The sequence below is a fragment of the Dermacentor variabilis genome, chromosome 9 (assembly GCF_050947875.1).
Source record: "Dermacentor variabilis isolate Ectoservices chromosome 9, ASM5094787v1, whole genome shotgun sequence".
Classification (NCBI taxonomy): domain Eukaryota; kingdom Metazoa; phylum Arthropoda; class Arachnida; order Ixodida; family Ixodidae; genus Dermacentor; species Dermacentor variabilis.
In genome coordinates this window covers 62,662,187-62,682,556 of record NC_134576.1, presented here as the reverse complement: position 1 = coordinate 62,682,556, position 20,370 = coordinate 62,662,187, and the positions used below count along the sequence as shown (strand labels likewise).

General features: G+C 44.4%; 1 protein-coding gene across 1 annotated transcript; it reads left to right on the top strand.

Moving 5' to 3' along the window:
* The first annotated feature begins 5,757 nt into the window (after positions 1-5,757).
* LOC142558379 (zinc finger Y-chromosomal protein-like) lies at positions 5,758-19,270 on the top strand. The gene is made up of 3 exons (XM_075670523.1): positions 5,758-5,974; positions 10,421-10,749; positions 18,836-19,270. The coding sequence occupies exons 1-3, from the start codon at positions 5,758-5,760 to the stop codon at positions 19,268-19,270; spliced, it is 981 nt and encodes a 326-aa protein (XP_075526638.1).
* Positions 19,271-20,370: the final 1,100 nt, after the last annotated feature.

Genomic DNA, 20,370 nt, shown 5'->3' with positions numbered 1-20,370 from the left:
CATGAAACTGATACATTGCATGCCCATGCGTAGTGCAGTATTGGCAGGGCTACTAACATGCTGCATGGTCATCTTTTGCTGTAGTGCTGCCATGGCAACTAAAGTTGCCTGATTATCCTTGGTGTAGTGATGTCTAATGGACTGCATTGTAGTCCTTGGTGTAATGCTGGCATGGAAACTAATGCATCTGTGTGCTACTGTGTACGGTAGTACTGCCATGGCAACTAATACATTGTGTGATCATGCTTTGTCAAGGTAGTTACATCATCATCCTTGGTGTGACTTCTATGGCCAGCTAATGCACTGCATGATAGTCCTTTGTGCAGCATGGCCATGGAAACTAATACATGCCATTTTATGCATGAAGAGCTGCCATGGCATTTCGCATACTAGGTGATGGTCGATGCTCTAGTGCAGCCATGGCAAGTAACAATGCAAGTGAATGGCTGGTTTCCCGCAAGATAGCCTCCATTGTTTGTGTTTATGAAAACAGTGTAATATTTATGCACTGATAGTTGCAGACCTGTACACTTTGACTAATAAAGTTGAAGCACAAGGGAGATGACAGGACAGAGGCGGACAAGTGGTCCCTTGTGCTTCAAGTTTATTAGTCATGAAATACCAACTAGGCCGCTCTCAAGTCTTGCATTACACTTTGTTTGAGAGGATAGGCATGAAGTTCACAGCGCTGGTGTCTGTTTATGATATTAATTCTGTTTATCTTTTACAGAACTGGTTGCTACGGTTCTGTGAAATATGAAGCTTTGCCTGGGTAGACTTTACACTCTACCAGAATACATGAAAAAAAAAAAAGTTGTTCCCTGCGTTTGTGACATCTAATTAGTCTACCATGTGTCAGTGTACTTTACTTTAGGAACATTATCGTACTTGAGCTGCTTTGTTGTGTGTGAGCATTGCCTGTATGAATTCTAGTATTATTGCTGTTTCTTTCTTGTTGTTGAAGTAGCAGCTAATGTTCTAAGTGCGAGAGTGTTTTCTGCTCAATTTTGTAGATGCTACAATGGCCAATAACTTAGTATGAATTGGGACAAATGAATTTGCTTGTTTTGAAATGTGATGTTTATAAGGAGCAGAGACATGAAATTTTAGGGGGGTAGGGGGGTTCTTCAGTTCTTCTATTGATCGAGTGATTGTGGTATAGGACTTCATTTCCTTCCTCATCAATTATTGCTGAACATAGTTCTCTCTTGTTTTCTGCAGCAGAAAACATTTAATGGCATCCACTCTTCACAGGAACCAGTGGAGTTTTTGATTACAATGAGTACTGAGAGAGTGATGATCTCATTGGCTACATAGTAGAACACAGTAAGCACATTCAATGGCTTGGACCAGCACAATAAATACAACATACAAGGAAAAAAAAAAGGACTCGCACCTTTTTGGGTTTAAGCCTTTCAGTGTGTATCCAAAATTATAAAGTGAGAATGTTTGAGTGTGCAGTAAAGAGAAAAAGAAAAGTTCAATTGTTGCATCTAATGCATCCAGCCTAGGCTTGATAACTGCAGAGGAATGCTACACTATACACAGAACATTTTTTAAAAATTTCGTGGTCCGATAATTTTTGCAATCAGCTGTATCATCTAGACAAGGCTTCGACTGCTATACAGTAAGGACAGCTGCTGATTATGTTGTACACAATGGACATCGAAAGTGGTCATTAATTTTGCCAGATGACTTTCGTTGTAAGGTCACGAGGTCTAGAAAATAGCCAAATGTTCCTTAAAGCCATGCCTAACACAATAGACTGCCATGTAGAGGTTGCAAATACATGGGCGTTACCATGTGCATTGCACGCAGTAAGAGAGTAGAGTGGAACTGCTTCCCTGTTCTATTTGCGCGCATGCCTGCAGAAAAGCAGAAGGAGGGAATTGCATGCTGGAGATTGAGAAAGAGAAGTATTAGCTGACAGGGCTGGGACATGTTTTCAATGTTGGTTCAGCCCATATCTCCAATACTGTTGCAGGAAATCTTTGATGACATAGGGCTGTAGTGTATGGGTCCGTCTAAGAAGGGGAGGACAACTGCTGAGAACTGGTGTAATGAAAAGTTGAAGCGAATGGTGTTTGTAAAGGTGTACAAAACCATTTCTTTGCATCAAAAGGTGGTCACACATACGGATGCTTGTCTGTTGGCTTCGCATGGTCCTTGCCTGTTCAGGCTTCTTTTGCATGGGAAAGCATGCCGAAAAGTATGGCGACTACAGTTGCTGGTTATTGCACTTTGGAGTGCGATCATTACGCGGGGTAAATTTTTTAAAGCAAAAAACTTAGGGTATCGAAAATTTAATAATTCTAGTGATTATAGTAAGAAACGGTGTATGGTCACATTGGTTCAAGTGAAAGCAGGGAGAGAATGACATCAGAGAAGGCTGCCTTGCAGAGGGCTGACTGCCACACGCCATGCTTCCTCCTGTATCTTTCTTTTTTCCCTCTATGTCAACAAAGCATAGTAGTTCAGGGTGCCAACATTGCGAGAGAAGGCAAAAAAAAAAAAAATATTTGATGACAGAAGACATGGGTGGGTGAGACCATTATGCTAGTGCAGTCATTGTGTTTAAGTATGATAAACATATTCTGTAAGAAGTACCCATTGAACACGTTGGAAGGAAGACACATTAAGCTAGCACATTCAGAGCACCCCAGCCAGAACTCTTCAGCACCCTTTACATGAGAAGCACAAAATGTGCTTAAGGCGTATTTGCATTAAGAATGGTTGTGACAATACAAATTAAGTGACCGATAGTAATTCAAGTTTGCCAAGAGACACTATGGTGTCTTCCTGATCTCATTTATAAGCCTTAGGATGAGTGAAACCTTTCATTTGTTGTTATATGTTCACATGCCTCCGCAAACTTCTTTCCCACTTTCACTGGTGAAGCAATCAAACAAACGTCAAGTTGTGTCTAAGTATATGCTGCCAACACGTCTTCTTTTGCCTGACTATCCGATTGATTAAAGTTAACCTAATATGGCATTGCCCTTGCTTTAACAATGCCATTATGTTTGTGTTTACCACCAAATAGGCTGAATGCATGTTCCTCGGACACCGGTTTCCCCTAAAATGGCAAGCTGATGCACACGTTGGTTTGCACTAACCAGACAAAAGGTGTGACGAGATGCAACACAACAGGGCCTGCATCCTCTTTCTTGTTGGGTATGCTGTGCTAGCTTCAACTGCTGTCTTTTTGACACAGGACAATATCTGACACACTGTTTGCCTCAAAGCAATTATTCATGGTTTATTGCAGCCATGGCAACTAACACATTGTGTGGCTGTTGGTGTATTGCTTCTATGGCAAGCATGCTGCGAATATGCTTGGTGTAGTGCTGCCAAGGAAACTAACACATTACACGATCATCTTTTGTATTTTTTTCCATGAAATGCGATAGTCATCGGTGTAGCACAGCCATGGAAATTACATCCTATGGTTGTAGAGCTGCCATGGAATTTCGCACACTATATGATTGTCCATGCTGTAATGCTTCCATGGCAAGTAGTAAATTAGTGCAAATGAATGGCTGATTGCCCTCAAACAGTTGCTACTGCTTGCATTTGTGGAGACTAACCTGTACGTATTGTTTGCAGAACATAGACATGGATTCCATTGGTTTTATGTTTGTGTGTGATATTAATTCTCCTACTTTTCTTTACAGAGCCGGTTGCTACACTTTGGTGTAATACGAAGCTTCGACTTTGAAGATCTACCAGATTGATTTTTGACGTACTCTTGTAGCTTGTGTACCAGCTGTATTTACTAGATTGTGTTTGTTGTTTGAGAGCACTGCCTTGTGAAACCTATATGCACTTCATTATGTCCAATAAGTTATTGCATCTTCAACAAAACAGAGCCGGAAGCAAAAACTGGTTATCCAGTTCTTAGTTTATACTCTGGTGTGTTCTTTATCCCATTTCAAATTTATTCTTGTGCAGTACAGTGATATTATCCAGTACAATTTGTTGCTATTGTTTTAATGAGGGTAAATCAGGGTTCTACCCATAAATTTGTTGAGAAGTGTCTATCTGTCCGGAATGAAGTGTTTGGGGTAACCAAGCCCATATGCTTTTTTGCTTTCTGTGTTTTCAACATGTTTCTGAATTATGAACAATTTTGCATTTTGGACGCATAACGAAAGAAACACAAGCCAGCAACTTAGCCTACTACAATCCCAAAACTTCAGGATAAAGAAATATACAGCTCGCCATTGTCAAAATGTGCATGAAATACGCACAGGTGATTGAAATCCAAGTCAACAAATAGGAGTGCTTTTCATGCAAAAGCGGCGTCATTAACTAACCATGATGCTAGCTTTTCCTCATTTCCCTTGCTTCGTTTTAACGCGACAGCGTTAAGGAGCTCTTGTCGCGGAAAAGTCGGTGTCGTCAGCGTTGGTCGTGAGCGAAAAATCTCGGAAGGCAATCCATAAATAAAAATTTGCAAGATGGGCTGGGTGGGAATCGAACCAGGGTCTCCGGAATGTGAAATGGAGATGCTACCATTCAGCCATAAGTTCAATGGTTCAAAGTGGGACAAAAGCGCCTCTAGTGAATGCTGTGTCACCCTAAAAACGTGCCGTAGAAAGTTATAGTGTGGTGTATATCGGTAATTATGAGCATATAAATAACAGAAGTCGCAGTTAAACGCTTAGCGAAGTACGTTTCTGCTACATTTCTTGTGCGCTTGCCGCACACGTGGAGCCATCTTGCGGCAAACACAGAAGACCCCCTCCTCAGTGTATGGCGCTGCCCCGACAGGTGGTTCGCCACTCGCCCGCTTCTCGCCTTCGTCTCGTTTCAACGCATTGGGGCTGTGCGGGGACCAGTGTGAGGTGCATCGCGGCCCGGTTGTCCGTGCCGATCACGACGTTTGGCTCGCATAGATCATTTCCCCCTCCACGACACTAAGTTCTTTGGTTCGTTCCGCTTGCTTAGGCGGACGTTTTTGTTGCCGCGCCGAACGCTGCGTGGCTCAGAGCTCACCGTGTGATTGGTGGGTGCAAAATCCGATGCCAGGTGCCTCATAAGTGATCGCTTCGCCGTAGCACGTTGTCTTGCACCCCTTGCCGGGTCGACGGGAACGCTATTGCATTCCACTCTTGAAGGTGAAGCTTAAGCGTCTTCCAATTTTTCTTTGAGTCTTGTGTGGAAAACTTGAATGCTGGGGCTATCTGAAGCTCCGATTTCTCCTGTTTACTACAGTGCTAAAATGGCAGCATTGTGTGAAGCAAATGCCGTGCAATCCGTGATAACATGGCACTTGCTGAAGCCGTATATTCTATGCAATTTTCATCAATAGAACACTAGAAAAGGGCGCTTTTCTCAGATTCTATTTCAGATTTCTTTCTAATCATTCCCTACGTGATAAAGAACACCTGGGAAATGCAGAGAAAAACAAAGGAATTCAGTACTTTTGGTTAAGTTGACCATTATAATTGCTTAGTTTGCCCCTCAAAGTGGTTGCTGGTGAACCGGCGCAGTGGGCTACATTTCCCCGTCACTCACTGTGAAGAGTACTCTGTTGTTTGCTTTTTGATCAAGTTTTATACAGGTCTTTCTTTATGTCGTATCACTCTTTCTTAGCACAACACATTTACAGTGTTCCTTTTCTTTCTACCCGCATGCCTCCACAAAGCAGAGTCCCACAGCAACAGCTACGAATCATGGGCTGCAACAAGTGGTGCTGAAAGCCAAGCCGCCGCCAGTGTCGTATCCTGGGAAGGTGGCGGCCCAAATGCCACGATGTGCAGCGATGGTGGCTTCACAAGCCATGATGAAGCTGACTTTGCGGAGCACCGGCGAGTGGACCATCAGTTTGGTACCAGTGATCCGGTGCCAGAATACCAGTGCAAGTTTTGCCCGGCCAAGTTTTTGCACCACGATCGCCTGCTGTGCCATCTTCAGAGGCACACGAGCATGGGATCCTTTGACTGCTTCCTCTGTGAAAAGAAATTCTCGAGTGAGAAGGTCCTTGTGCGCCATGTTATGACTTTGCACAGCAGAGTAGAGACCTTCCCGTGCCACCTTTGCCCAAGCAAGTTTTCGCGCAAGGACAACCTTGTTGCGCACATTCGGAAGCACCAGGCTGACATTGCCAAGCATTTACATGGCTGATCGTTCCCATGTTTCCCAGAAGTGGTTATGTTGATTACGTAAGCAACACAAATGACAAGAAAAGTGAAGACTAGTACACAAACACTCTTATCTCCTTTCCTGCTGTCTGCACTCTTGCCTGCGTCAAACAATGAAGCACCGGCCCAACTTGGAACTTTCATATTGCTAGCTTTATCATTGAGCATGCTCAAATAGTATACTTTCTTAATCTAATCAAAAATAAATATGAGGAAACAAGGGATTTTTGATCTAAAATTGGAGATAGAATATTTCCTTATAAGAAAGGAAAAAATCATTTTATAGCAGCAAGCATGGTAATGTCCACCAGAGAAACAATAATTCTGGTGACTTGAGATAATTCTGCATGTTATCTAAGGGAAAAAAAAGTCTGTTATCAAAACCATGTTGACATTAATGCAACCTTCCCTTCTTTCAGATTGCTGAGGTTGTAGTACAAATTCATGTCAGACTGTACTGTAACTCTTTTTTGAAGGATCAGCATGCTTTAGCAGTGATAATCAGTCCCAATTGTGCACATATCAGTCTTCTTAGTTTCGTTATGCAAGGTTTAGTTGCTGTATTAAACAACCCTTGTAGCTCATCGAAATTAACCTGAAAAGACCAGCCAATGTAGCCAAAATATTCCTTGCCCTAAAGTAATACGTTCCCATTAACATGAGTGCATGAACAAAAGCCTAATTGAAAGAAGCATTGTGTTAAAGGAGTTTGCATTTAGCCCTTATAACTGCAAAGGTTCCTTGTTCCCAGTGTATATGAAAGAGAAAATAATAATGTTTGTTATTCCAAATGTTTGACTTTAACCTGCGAGTAAAGCAGTCCACTTAGACTTTATGCAGGGTTGATTTACAGGTCTCGCTGAAGCGCTCGGACTACGGTGTAGCATGACCTCTGGCTAAACTCTCGTAGAAAGCACTCCCATGTGCATTGAGGGAGGAGTTGGGAGAAAGATTCCTAAGTCTTGGTTTCCTACACTTCAGGGACAGCTGCAATGAACTTTCACTTTGGCTAAACTGTTTATGAATAGTATACTTAATAAAGCAATTTTGGCAAAGCTGCATCAGTGAAAATTGTCTAATTTTCTTGTTAACAGCCATCCTTCCATCATTCCTTTCTTGATATTCAAGTGAAAGCAGGGAGAGAATGACATCAGAGAAGGTTGCCTTGTAGAGGCTGACTGCCACGCGCCATGCTTCCTCCTGTATCTTTCTTTTTTCCCTCTATGCCAACAAAGCATAGTAGTTCAGGGTGCCAACGTTGTGAGAGAAGGCAAAAAAAAATAGTATTTGATGACAGAAGACATGGGTGGGTGAGACCATTATGCTAGTGCAGTCATTATGTGTTTAAGTATGATAAACATATTCTGTAAGAAGTACCCATTGAACACGTTGGAAGGAAGACACATTAAGCTAGCACATTCAGAGCACCCCAGCCAGAACTCTTCAGCACCCTTTACATGAGAAGCACAAAATGTGCTTAAGGCGTATTTGCATTAAGAATGGTTGTGACAATACAAATTAAGTGACCGATAGTAATTCAAGTTTGCCAAGAGACACTATGGTGTCTTCCTGATCTCATTTATAAGCCTTAGGATGAGTGAAAGCTTTCATTTGTTGTTATATGTTCACATGCCTCCGCAAACTTCTTTCCCACTTTCACTGGTGAAGCAATCAAACAAACGTCAAGTTGTGTCTAAGTATATGCTGCCAACACATCTTCTTTTGTCTGACTATCCGATTGATTAAAGATAACCTAATATGGCATTGCCCTTGTTTTAACAATGCCATTATGTTTGTGTTTACCACCAAATAGGCTGAATGCATGTTCCTCGGACACCGGTTTCCCCTAAAATGGCAAGCTGATGCACACGTTGGTTTGCACTAACCAGACAAAAGGTGTGACGAGATGCAACACAACAGGGCCTGCATCCTCTTTCTTGTTGGGTATGCTGTGCTAGCTTCAATAGCTGTTTCTTTTTGACACATGACAATATCTGACACACTGTTTGCCTCAAAGCAATTATTCATGGTTTATTACAGCCATGGCAACTAACACATTGTGTGGCTGTCGGTGTATTGCTTCTATGGCAAGCATAGTGCGAGTGTGCTTGGTGTAGTGGCAACAAGTGGGCTGCATGATAGTCCTTGGTGTACTGCTGTGATGGAGTTTAATACATCCATGTGCTTATGCATAAGACATAGTTGTTGCCATGGCAACTGACACAGTGTGGTTTTCGTTGGGGTAATGCTGCCATGGGGCAGCTAACATTGTGTGAGCACCCTTGGTGTAGTGGAAACAAGTGGGCTGCATGGTAGTCCTTGATGTAGTGCTGTGATGGAGAGTATAAACCCAAGTACTTACGCATTGGGCATAGTTACTGCCATGGCGACTCACACTGCATGATCATTCTTGCTTTAGTGCTGCCATGGGAACTAACATGTTCAGTTACTAGTCATGATGTAGTTTTCAAGCATATAAAACACTACATGGTCCTTTTTGGACCCGCCATGGTTTCTTAGTGGCTATGGTGTTGGGCTGCTAAGCACGAGCTTACGGGATCAAATCCTAGTCACGGCAGGTGCATTTCGATGGGGGCAAAATGCGAAAACACCTGTGTACTTGGATTTAGGTGAACTTTAAAGAACCCTAGGTCGTACAAATTTCAGGAGTCTCCCAATACACCATGCCTGATAATCAGAAAGTGGTTTTGGCACGTAAAACCCTGCAATTTAACTAATTTGGTTGTTCTTGGTGTAGTGCTGCTATGGCAACTAATACACTTTGTGGATATATGCATGGTGTAGTGCCTGCCAAGGAAACTAACACATTGCATAATTGTCCTTTGCATCTTTTTCCATGGAATGCAATAGTCATCGGAGTGGCACAGCCATGGAAATTACATTCGATGGTTGTAGTGCTGCCATGGAATTGTGCCCACTATGTATGATTATCCCTGGTGTAATGCTGCCATGGCAAGTAGTAAATTAGTGCAAATGAATCGCTGATTGCTCTGAAACAGTTGCTATTGCTTGCCTTTGTGGAGACTAACCTGTACATATTGTTTGCAGAGCATAGACATGGATTCCATTGGTTTTATGTTTGTGTGTGATATTAATTTCCTACTTTTCTTTACAGAGCCGGTTGCTACACTTTGGTGTAATGGGAAGCTTTGCCTGTGAAGAGCTACCAGATTGATTTTTGATGTACTCTTGTAGCTTGTGTACCAGCTGTATTTACTAGATTGTGTTTGTTGTTTGAGAGCATTGCCTGTATGAAACCTATATGCACTTCATTATGTCCAATAAGTTATTGCATCTTCAACAAAACAGAGCAGGAAGCAAAAACTGGTTATCCAGTTCTTAGTTTATACTCTGGTGTGTTCTTTATCCCATTTCAAAGTTATTCTTGTGCAATACAGTGATATTATCCAGTACAATTTGTTGCTATTGTTTTAATGAGGTTAAATGAGGTAACCAAGCCCATAAGCTTTTCTTCTTTCTGTGTTTTAAACATGTTTCTGAATAATTAATAATCTTGCATTTTGGACGCATAACGAAAAAAACACGAGCCAGCAACTTAGCCTACCACAATCCCGAAACTTCAGGATAAAGAAATGTACAGCTCGCCATAATATGTGCATGAAACACTGGTGATTGAAATCCAAGTCAACAAATAGGAGTGCTTTCCATGCAAATGCGGCATCATTATCTAATCACAATGCCAGCTTTTCCTCTTTTCCCTTGCTTCGTTTTGTTTTAGTCTTGCACGGCAAACTTCAATGCTGGGGCTATCTGAAGCTCCAATTTCTCCTTCTTACTACAGTGTTAAAATGGCGGCATTGTCTGAAGCGAACACCATGCAATCAGTGATAAGATAGCACTTTCTCAAGCCATATATTGTTTGCGATTTTCATCAATAGCACATTAGAAAAGGGTGCTTTTCTCAGATTACATTTCAGATTTCTCTGTAATCGTTCCCTACGTGGTAAAGAACACCTGGGAAATGCCAAGAAAAAAAAAGGAATTGAGTACTTTTGACCAAATTGACCATTATAATAGCTTAGTTCCCCCCCTCAAAGTGGTTGCTGGCGAACCGGAGCAGTGGGCTACATTTCCCCGCCGCTCACTGTGAAGAGAACTCTGTTGTCATTGGATACTTTGTTGTCATTGGATCAAGCTCTATATATGTATTTCTTTGTGTCTTGTCACTCTTTTTTAGCACAACACATTTACAGTGTTTCTTTCCTTTCTACCCGCATGCCTCCGCAACGCAGAGTCCCACAGCAACAGCTACGAATCATGGGCTGCCACAAGTGCTGCTGAAAGCCAAGCCAGTGTTGTATCCTGGGAAGGTGGCGGCTCCAATGCTTTGATGTGCAGCAATTGTGGCTTCACAGGCCATGATGAAGCTGTGCTTGCAGAGCACCGGCGAGTGGTCCATCAGTTTGGTACCATTGATCCGGGGCAAGAATACCAGTGCCAGTTCTGCCCGTCCAAATTTTTGCACCATGACCGCCTGCTGTGCCACCTTCAGAGGCACACAAACACGGGATCCTTTGACTGCTTCCTGTGTGAAAAGAAATTCTCGAGAGAGCAGGTCCTTGTGCGTCACGTCATGACTTTACACAGCAGAGTAGGGACCTTCCCCTGCCACCTGTGCCCTAGCAAGTTTTCGCGCAAGGACAACCTTGTTGCACACATTCGGAAGCACCAAGCTGACATTGCCAAGCATTGACATGGCTAACCATTCCCATGTTTCCCAGAAGTGCTTATGTTGATAATGTGAGCAGCACAAATGACAAGAAAAGTGAAGTAAAGACTGGGACACAAGCACTCTTATCTCCTGTCCTGCTGTCTGCACTGTTACCTGCATCAAACAATAAAGCACTGGACCAACTTAAAACTCTCATATTGCTAGCATTATCATTGAGCATGTTCAAATAGCACAGTTTACTTTACACTTAGCACTTTACACTCTACTAGAATACATTAGAAAAAAAAAGTTATTCCCTGTGTGTGTGACATCTTCTTAGTCTGCCATGTGTTAGTGCACTTTACTTTAGAAACTAAATCGTCTTACTTGAGCTGCTTTGTTGTGTGTGAGTATTGCCTGTATGAAATCAATTTTGTTGCTGTTGCTTTCTTGTCGTTGATGCAGCAGCTGATGGTTAAGTGTTAAAATTTTTTCTTTTCACATTTATGCATGAATAAAATTGCCGATAGCTTAGTACGAATTGTGACAAATGAATTTGCTTGTTTTGAACTGTGATGTTTAACAGGACCAGAGACATGAAATTTTAGACCTTTTTCTTTTTACTTCTGTTCTGCTGCTATTGATCTAGTGATTGTGGTATAGGGCCTCGTTTCCTTCATCATCAAATATTGCTGAACGTAGCTTCTCTTTTGTTTTTTCCAGCGAAAAACAAGTGTGTAATTGTATCCACCCTTCACAGGAACCAGTGTAGTTTTTCATTATGATGAGTACTGAGAGAGCGATGACCTCATTGGCTACATAGTAATACATAGCAAGCACATTCAGTTGCTTGGAGCAGTACAATAAGTACAGCATGCAAGGGAAGAAAAAGGACTCGCACCTTTCCGGGTTTAAACCTTTCAGTGTGTACCCAAAATTACAAAGGGAGAACCTTTTAGTGTACAGTAACAAAATATTTGGAGGACGCTTAAGCTTTGCCTTCAAAAGTGGAAAGCGATAGCGTTCAAAGACCCTTACTGCTTTCCATGCTTCCCGGCAACTGCAGCTTATGTAACTGTAATGTTTACTAGGAAATGCTGGCTGCGAACATAACGCGCAAAGGCAAGCTTTGTGGTAGAAACGCGGCCTCTTGCATGGGTCAATCTCCTGTTATAGTTTCGCACTTTTAATATTTCAGTCTGAGAAGAGCTAACACAAAGGACATGCAGTGTCGGTGTTTTTTTCCATTACATTTGTTTGTGGGCTGCCATTCTCGAAATTCCGAGGAATAACTTCATAAAGAATGAAGGACAAGGTATTAGCAACTTTGGTGGTAGAGAAGCGGTTGGGTATGCATGGTTTGAAATTCGGTTCGAAATCCTTTTTGCTGAGGCGACGTCGGACGTCGGACGCGAGACGTGTTAACACTATTGCATTAAAAAAAAGAAGTTAAATGGTTGCATCTAGTACATCCGCCCTAGGTTTCAAAGGTGCAGAGGAATGCTACATCATATGCACAACTTTTTTTGTCTGTGATCCGATAATATTTGCAATGAGCTGTACCATCTAGAGCAGTCTTCGTCTGCTTTGCAATAAGTGCAGCTGCTGAGTATGTTGTGCCACAATTTTTGCAAGCACATTGGACTTCGAAAGCAATCATTAATTTTGCCAGATTATTTTTGCAAGGTCACGAGGTCTTGAACATATCCAAATGTTCCTTAAAGCCATGCCTAACATGTCATGCCACCATGTACAGACTGCAAATTCATTGACATTACCACGTGTAGTGCATGCAATAAATGAGTAGAGTGGAAGTTCATCCCTGGTCTATTTGTGCACTTGCTGGAGACAAGCAGAAGGAGGGTGCTGGAGATTGAGAAGGACAAGTACTAAGCTGCCAGGCTGGGACACTTTTTCAATGTTGGTTGAGGCAATATCTCTACTGCTCTTGCAGTAAATCTTCGATAACTTAGAGTTACAGTGTATGGGTTCATCCAAGAAGGGGAGGACAACTGCTGAGAACTGGTGTAATGAAAAACGTGAAGCGAACTGTGTTTGCGCATGTGCGCTGAACGATTTCTTTGCATCATAAGCTGGTCACACCTATGGCCTGTTAGGGTTGGCGTCTGACACCACGTGGCGACAGGAATTTTGCCCGACCTTCTACCAGGATTCATCGAAATGAGCCTTGACTTCTGCGATGGTTAACGTCACGCACCTTGTGCACAAAGGGCCTTCTACCACCCGACCTTCTACCACCCGGCCTTCTACCAGGCTTCGTCGAAATGAGGCGTGACTTTTCCTTTTCTTGCTCGGTAATGCCAGAGGAGGAGGGGCCCTCTCTCTGTGCCTGTTACGTGACATCAACGGAAGCACGATCCCGCCCACACTTGTAGAGCCTATTTAAGGGGCTCCGAAATGTACTTTTATATACTTCATGCTTTTCTTATTTTCTTTCAACTACCTTTGAATAAACTGTGCAAGTTTCGCACTAGCAAATCATCTTGCCCTTGCTCGGTCGCCATGGTCTACCGGATGCCTGCAGCCCGCCGACAACGCCACACTACCCAATAAGTAATGTCAGTCGAGCTTCGATAGGCAGGCGCCGCTACTTCTCGGCAGCAGTACGGCACGCTACCCTGGAGTACGCAACAAACTGACTGGCAGTGATTGGGATATGGAATCCTGGAGACCCCAACTTGGATGACAACTACGAGATCGTAGCCTCTTCGTCCTGGCAACAACGTTCGGAAGGAAGGTGTCTGGATCATGACTGCATATGGTGAGTGCACGGCTTTTCTTCACTGAGATATCACTTGGCTTTTACGTATTTTTTGGAAAGTACATTGCAGTGATTTTTCTTTAAACCGTTGACGGAAGTTTGAGTACGTCAAGGTTGTATAGAGTGAAGGTTTAGCAGCACTAAGGGCAGCCATGAACTTGAAGGCACTAAAGAAGCCAGAATTGTTGAGCTTGGCCAAAGAGTTGGGCCTCCAAATTGCCGAATCAAAGAGAAAGCCGGAAATCATTGAGGCGATCGAAGTGACCGGGGCAGACGACGAGGAACTGACGGAATGCCTAGAGGGCATTAAAGAAAGAGAGGAAGAGCGTAAGCGCCTAGAGGAAAAAGAAGAGCGCGAGCGGGCAGCACGTGAGGCCAAAGAAGAGCACGACCTCGAAATGAAGCGCCTAGAGATTGAGCTCTTGAAAGCATAAAATTCTGAAAGACCTAGCACAGAGGCACGCGAAAATGAACGCAGAATGACAGACTTGATGGCACCCTACGCAGTAGGAGGGGACATAGGTCTTTTTCTGGTACAGTTTGAGCGCACGTGTGAGAAGGCAAAATTCGCGAGAAACACGTGGCCACAACGCTTGCTTACGTTGCTGCCATGGGAGGTAGCTGATATTATCGCCCACATGGGGAAGGAAGAAGCAGAGGACTTCGATGAAGTCAAAGCGAAGCTGCTTAAAAAGTATAGATTATCAGCAGAAGCATTCAGGAGAAAATTCAGGGAAGTCAAGAAAACCAAAAGCGAGTCATACTCAGATTTTGCATACACCTTAGAGGTAAACCTGAAGGAATGGCTCAGAGAAGAGGGTGCACTCGGCGATGCCGAAAAGACAGTGCAGTGTGTTGCTTTAGAACAGTTCTACCGCCGGCTGCCAATAAACATCAAGTATTGGGTTCAGGATAGGCCAGGCGTAGACACTGTTTCGAGAGCGGCCGATCTCGCTGAGGAGTACGTAACTCGCCGTGCAGACGAAGGCAGCGAAGCTCCTAAGGAGGAGATGAATAAATGCAGACCCGACAAGCCAAAGCGATGGTCAAAGTCGAGTCTGTATAAAACAATGGAAAGGTCAGATTCGGTGAAAACTAGTGACGAGGAAAGCGAGGGAGAAAAGTAGTCACCCGAACAGCAAAAGAAAAGGGCTTTCGAGGCCAAGAAACCAATAGTTTGCTACAACTGCCAGCAAACGGGGCATATCTTCGTGGGATGCAAAAATCCCAAACTAGTGTTGATGTCACTAACTAGTAACGTAGACAATCTGAACTTGCTAGAACCCTACATTCGAGACCTCGTGGTAAACGGCAAACCGTGTAGAGTGCTTCGCGACTCGGCAGCCACAATGGACGTGGTGCATCCGTCGTACGTAGAGGAAGGCCAGTTCACGGGAGAATGTGCTTCGATAAAGCAAGCCGTAGAGGCCTCCAGTGTTTGTCTCCCGGTGGCCAAAATTCGTATTGAAGGCCCTTTCGGAGTACTGGACACTGAAGCCGCCGTCTCGTCACATCTCCCGCTGCTGTATCCTTATTTGTTTTCCAGCAAATGAGAGGATTTGCTACGACGCAAGGGAAACGGGTTTAGTGAGGGAACAGTGCAAGCCCTAACTCGTTCCAAGGCAGTGTACGAATGTCCAGGGGTGGAGAAAACAGGTTTGACAGCTGATTCGCCAACCAGTACTGTACAGGATAGCCCTATAGGGGATGAGGCGGAAAGTACACCAGCTAATGAAAAAACCAGGAAAGCAGCGGAGCCTGAAATGTCGCGAGAGGCAGAATGTAGGAGAAAGTTGTTAAACGTAAGCCCTGCCATAATGATTGCCGAGCAGGAAATGCGTAAAGCACAAAACAATGCTGAGCATTACTATGACAGGACGGCTTGCACGCGACGCTTTGAAGTTGGGGAAAAGCGAATGATCGTGAAACCCTCTTTGAATAACCAATCTGAGGAGTTGCCTGTCGACTTTCCAGAGTTAACAGCAGTGACGGAGGCAAAAGACATTCACGAGACCATTGACAAGTTAGTAGAACAGGCGGAGTTGAATCCTAATGAAAGGGCCGAACTGAGGGAACTCGTGTTTGAATTTAAAGACGTATTTTCAGACACACTGGGCAGGACAACTGCGATCGTTCACAATATCGAGTTAACCTCGTCGGACCCTGTTCGTTCGAAAGCTTATCGCGTTTCGCCTCGTCAACGTGAAGTCATGACCGCTGAAATAAACAAGATTTTAGAGCTAGGTGTAATCAAGCCAGGAGAGAGTGATTATACCTCGCCTCTTATCTTGGTTGAGGTCCCAGGAAAAGAGCCATGGCCATGTATCGACTACCGCAGGCTCAATTTAATTACGAAGGACCAGACTTATTCAATACCGCATATCGAGGAAAGGCTTGAAAAGGTGAGCAGTGCTAATTTCATCTCTACGCTCGATTTAGTCAGAGGGTATTGGCAGGTTCCGTTGACCGAGAGGGCAAGCAGGCTTTCAGCGTTTATTTCCCCGATGGGAACCTTTCGTCCGAAAGTCCTGAGTTTTGGATTGAAGAATGCACCATATTGCTTCTCTAGCCTTATGGACCAGGTGCTACGAGGAATGGAGGACTTTGCACTTCCCTATCTCGATGACATAGCTATCTTTTCTTCATCATGGGCGGACCATATGCAACACCTGCGAACCGTGTTGTGTCGTCTACGAGAGGTCAACTTAACTGTTAAGGCTCCCAAATGCCAATTAGGGCGCGCGGAGGTAGCTTATCTAGGTCATGTAATAGGGCAAGGCCATCGTCGACCTTCCGAGGTTAAACTGACCGCGATAGACAACTTCCCGCAACCACGCACCAAGCGGGACATCAGATCATTCCTTGGCTTGGCGGGTTATTACCAAAGATATATTCCGCAGTATTCCGAGATTGCGAGTCCTTTAACGGATGCTCTCAGAAAAACAGAACCACAAACGGTAAAGTGGGATGACGCAAAAGAAAAGGCTTTTAGTATGCTGAAGAATGCACTAACGAGTCAGCCAGTGTTGAATGCGCCCGACTACTCTAAGCCATTCATTCTTCAGTGTGATGCCAGTGACAGGGGTATGGGGGGGGTGGTGCTCTGTCAAAAGAGAGGTGACGAGAACGAACACTCTGTACTGTACGCCAGTAGAAAGCTTTCACTTCTTGAAGAAGCATACAGTGCATCAGAAAAGGAATGCACCTGTGTAGTTCGGGCGGTACAGAAGCTAGCTTGCTATATCGCTGGCTCAAGATTCACCATAGAGACTGACCACTGTCCCCTCACATGGCTGCAGTCCATGTCTACGAGAAACGGTCGTCTTTTGCGCTGGAGCTTGGCTCTTCAACAGTACACCTTCGATATTCGCTACAAGAAGGGTAAGCTTAACGGCAATGCCGACGGGTTAAGTCGTTGCCCCTAGAGTATCGAAAGCCTCATGCTCATCCGGGTTTCCGTGGCATTTTTTTTGCTCGTTCATACGTTTTCCGAATTCATATGTTTTTCCGAAGTGACGCCGATTGTTAGCGTATTTTAATAACCAAGGCTTAACGCTTTCAAGAAATGGCTGTTTTTAGTGTTGAGGGGGGGAGGACGTGCGTAGGAAATAGGAAAGGTGTAGCGGGTTTTCTTTTTTTAAAAAGCCGGGTGTGTCTCGGGGGAGGGTGGCCTTGTGCTCGCTGCTTTGTCGTTGTGGGTCCGGCACTGTTCTGGGGTGATTGCTTGCCCACGCAGGAGACGAAAAGTTGCGAGACCTGCTTGCAAGACCAATTTCACTGGACCGAACCAGGGAGAAAAGTCACCAGAGCGCCACGAGGACGGATGACCACTCCCAGGAATCTACCTACTATGAACTAAGGGTTCGTGACCTCTACGGGGAATTCTGATACTGAAACGCCGATCCCTCGTACAGTGGCTGCTGGCCACTACACGTCGGGATCTTCCTCCCCCGCCGGAGATGCTGTTAGGGTTGGCGTCTGACACCACGTGGCGACAGGAATTTCGCCCGACCTTCTACAGGATTCGTTGAAATGAGGCTTGACTTCTCCTGCGATGGTTAACGTCACGCACCTTGCGCACAAAGGGCCTTCTACCACCCGACCTTCTACCACCCGGCCTTCTATCACCCGGCCTTCTATCACCCGGCCTTCTACCACCCGGCTTTCTACCAGGCTTCGTCGAAATGAGGCGTGACTTTTCCTTTTCTTGCTCGGTAATGCCAGAGGAGGAGGGGCCCTCTCTCTGTGCCTGTTACATGACATCAACGGAAGGACGATCCCGCCCACACTTGTAGAGAGCCTATTTAAGGGGCTCCGAAATGTACTGTTATATACTTCATGCTCTTCTTATTTTCTTTCAACTACCTTTGAATAAACTGTGCAAGTTTCGCACTAGCAAATCATGTTGCCCTTGCTCGGTCGCCATATGGTCTACCGGATGCCTGCAGCCCGCCGACAACGCCACACTACCCAATAAGTAATGTCAGTTGAGCTTCGATAGGCAGGTGCCGCTACTTCTCGGCAGCAGTACGGTACGCTACCCTGGCATACGCAACAGGCCGCTTGTCTGTTGACTTCACATGGTCCCAGCATGTTGAGGCTCCTTTAGCATGAGAAAGCACGCTGAATATGACGGCAACTACAGTTGCTAGTTATATTCTTGCAAAATAAAAATTGTGGGGCTTCCCAAAGGAACCGCAGGCTTCACGTGGTTGCAGTGCACGCGCAAATTATTGGTTGAAAGTCGGTGCTGGTATATTCTGATATCTGATAGCTGTTGAGGAACAAACACTGATCTGCGTCTTGCATGTGAATGTAACATTTGTTGCAATTTGTAATGGATGATATGTGAAACTTGGTAAGCGGGCTTTCTGATGTATCTATCTTGCCTTGAGATGTCTGCATTCCTACCTGAGGCACCGTTAAAGCTTATACATTGTTTTTGAAAGTTTGGAGTGTGCGGGGACTGGAGAGTGGCAAGAATGGTGTCGCGAATCCGCATCTTGGCACCTTAATTACAACTTTAGCCCAAGGTTCACCACCTTGGCTAGGCCAGACCAGGTGTGTGCCGGAATGCACCTGTCGGTTTCACATATGTGCTGGTGCATTTTTGGTGCTACTCATTTATATTGATACCCTTCTTTTTTTCTCTTTGTCTTCCTGTGCCTAAAAAAAAAAAAAGCCACCAGACACGGCAACACTTTCGATGTACAGCCACGAGCCACTGCTCCCACCACAAGCCAGGCCATCGACGGGGGTGTGGATGAAGTCAGTGTGGAGAACGGTGCTGAGGCCTTCAAGTGTGACATCTGCCTCTTCACATGCCCCTGTGATTCTGAGCTTGCGGAGCACAAGAGAGCATTGCACGCCGACCCTTTAAACCGAAACTGGTTCAAGTGCCACTACTGTCGAGTCTCATTTCAGCATCGTGACCGCTTGATGGTGCATCTACAAAAGCACACCGGCACCGGCTTCTTTGACTGCTTCCTCTGTGTCAGAAAGTTTGCGAGCGAGCAGAACCTCTTGCGCCACGTCCGGACTGTGCACGGTGCCTCGGAGAACTTCCCTTGCCACCTCTGCCCAAGAACATTCACGCGTAAGGACAACTTGTTGGCGCACATCCGAAAGCACCGCAATGGCCGGTGCTGAGCTTGTGAGCTGTGCGTGAACTGTGTTGACGACTGTGCTTCTATGGTAAGGTGGAATCATGATGGACAGTTTGCATCGAAATGTTTACGGAATGCCTGTTCATGACTTTGTACTGGCCAATACTGTTGAACCTCGTTATGACAAAGTAACATCGAACACAAAAATGCTTCAATTTTGTCCTTTTATTATCAAAAGTGTACATGCTGGTGTTGGCAAAAACAAGTTTGTGATTGTGTATGTATGCAAAAGCAATGTAAGCATCGCGTTTCCTGTGAGCTGGCAAAGGGCTCCTATCGATTTTTATAGCCCATCGGTGGCTTGCTGTGCTGATACATGGCATATGCGCAGTGCTAAATTAAAGACATACTTTTCACCGTTATTGAGGGTGAAATATAGTTTGACAACATCAAATTGTCACATTGGCTTACTAGCTGCAAGCAAGCCAATCGATGACACTGGCCATAATGTGTAGGTGTGTCTAAAATGTGCTGTTTCAAATTGCTTTTGCCTTGTATTTTACATTTTTAATACCATGATACCTATCTTGAGCTGCTTGGTGAAGAAATGTTTGTTTCTCTTCCACCAATATTGCTTTGATACTTGCAATTTGGTTTCTTTGTAGCAGTAGAATACTGTCCAACCATATACTGTCCAAATATGGCCAACCATATTTTCGATGTACGTCTGTATACATACGAGTTTATTTTATCGAGGTTCAGCAGTATCCATGTGTATGTGTTATAAAAATTGCAGCAGCTGTGTCCGTGGTTGCGAATGTCGTGTTATACTATTGATTTCTCTTCCCATTTATTTGTATGTATGCGAGTGCCTTCTTCATGTAAAAATCAGTTGGAGGCAGCTCTCGTGTTTGCCTCTCAGACTGGCAGCTGTTCTACCTTTAGCCATGTGTTCCTATCACCTATCTGGGTTTGCTCAGGCAGCGCCACTTTCAGCTCTGCATATTTTTCTAATCTCAACGTTACATCTTATCTTCTGCCTCTATCAACTGTGTTTGCTTCCCTCTGGCACCTGTACAGCAACTCTAGCAGACCACCGATTTTGTTTTATGCATTGTGAGACCTGTATAACTCTGCTTCGCT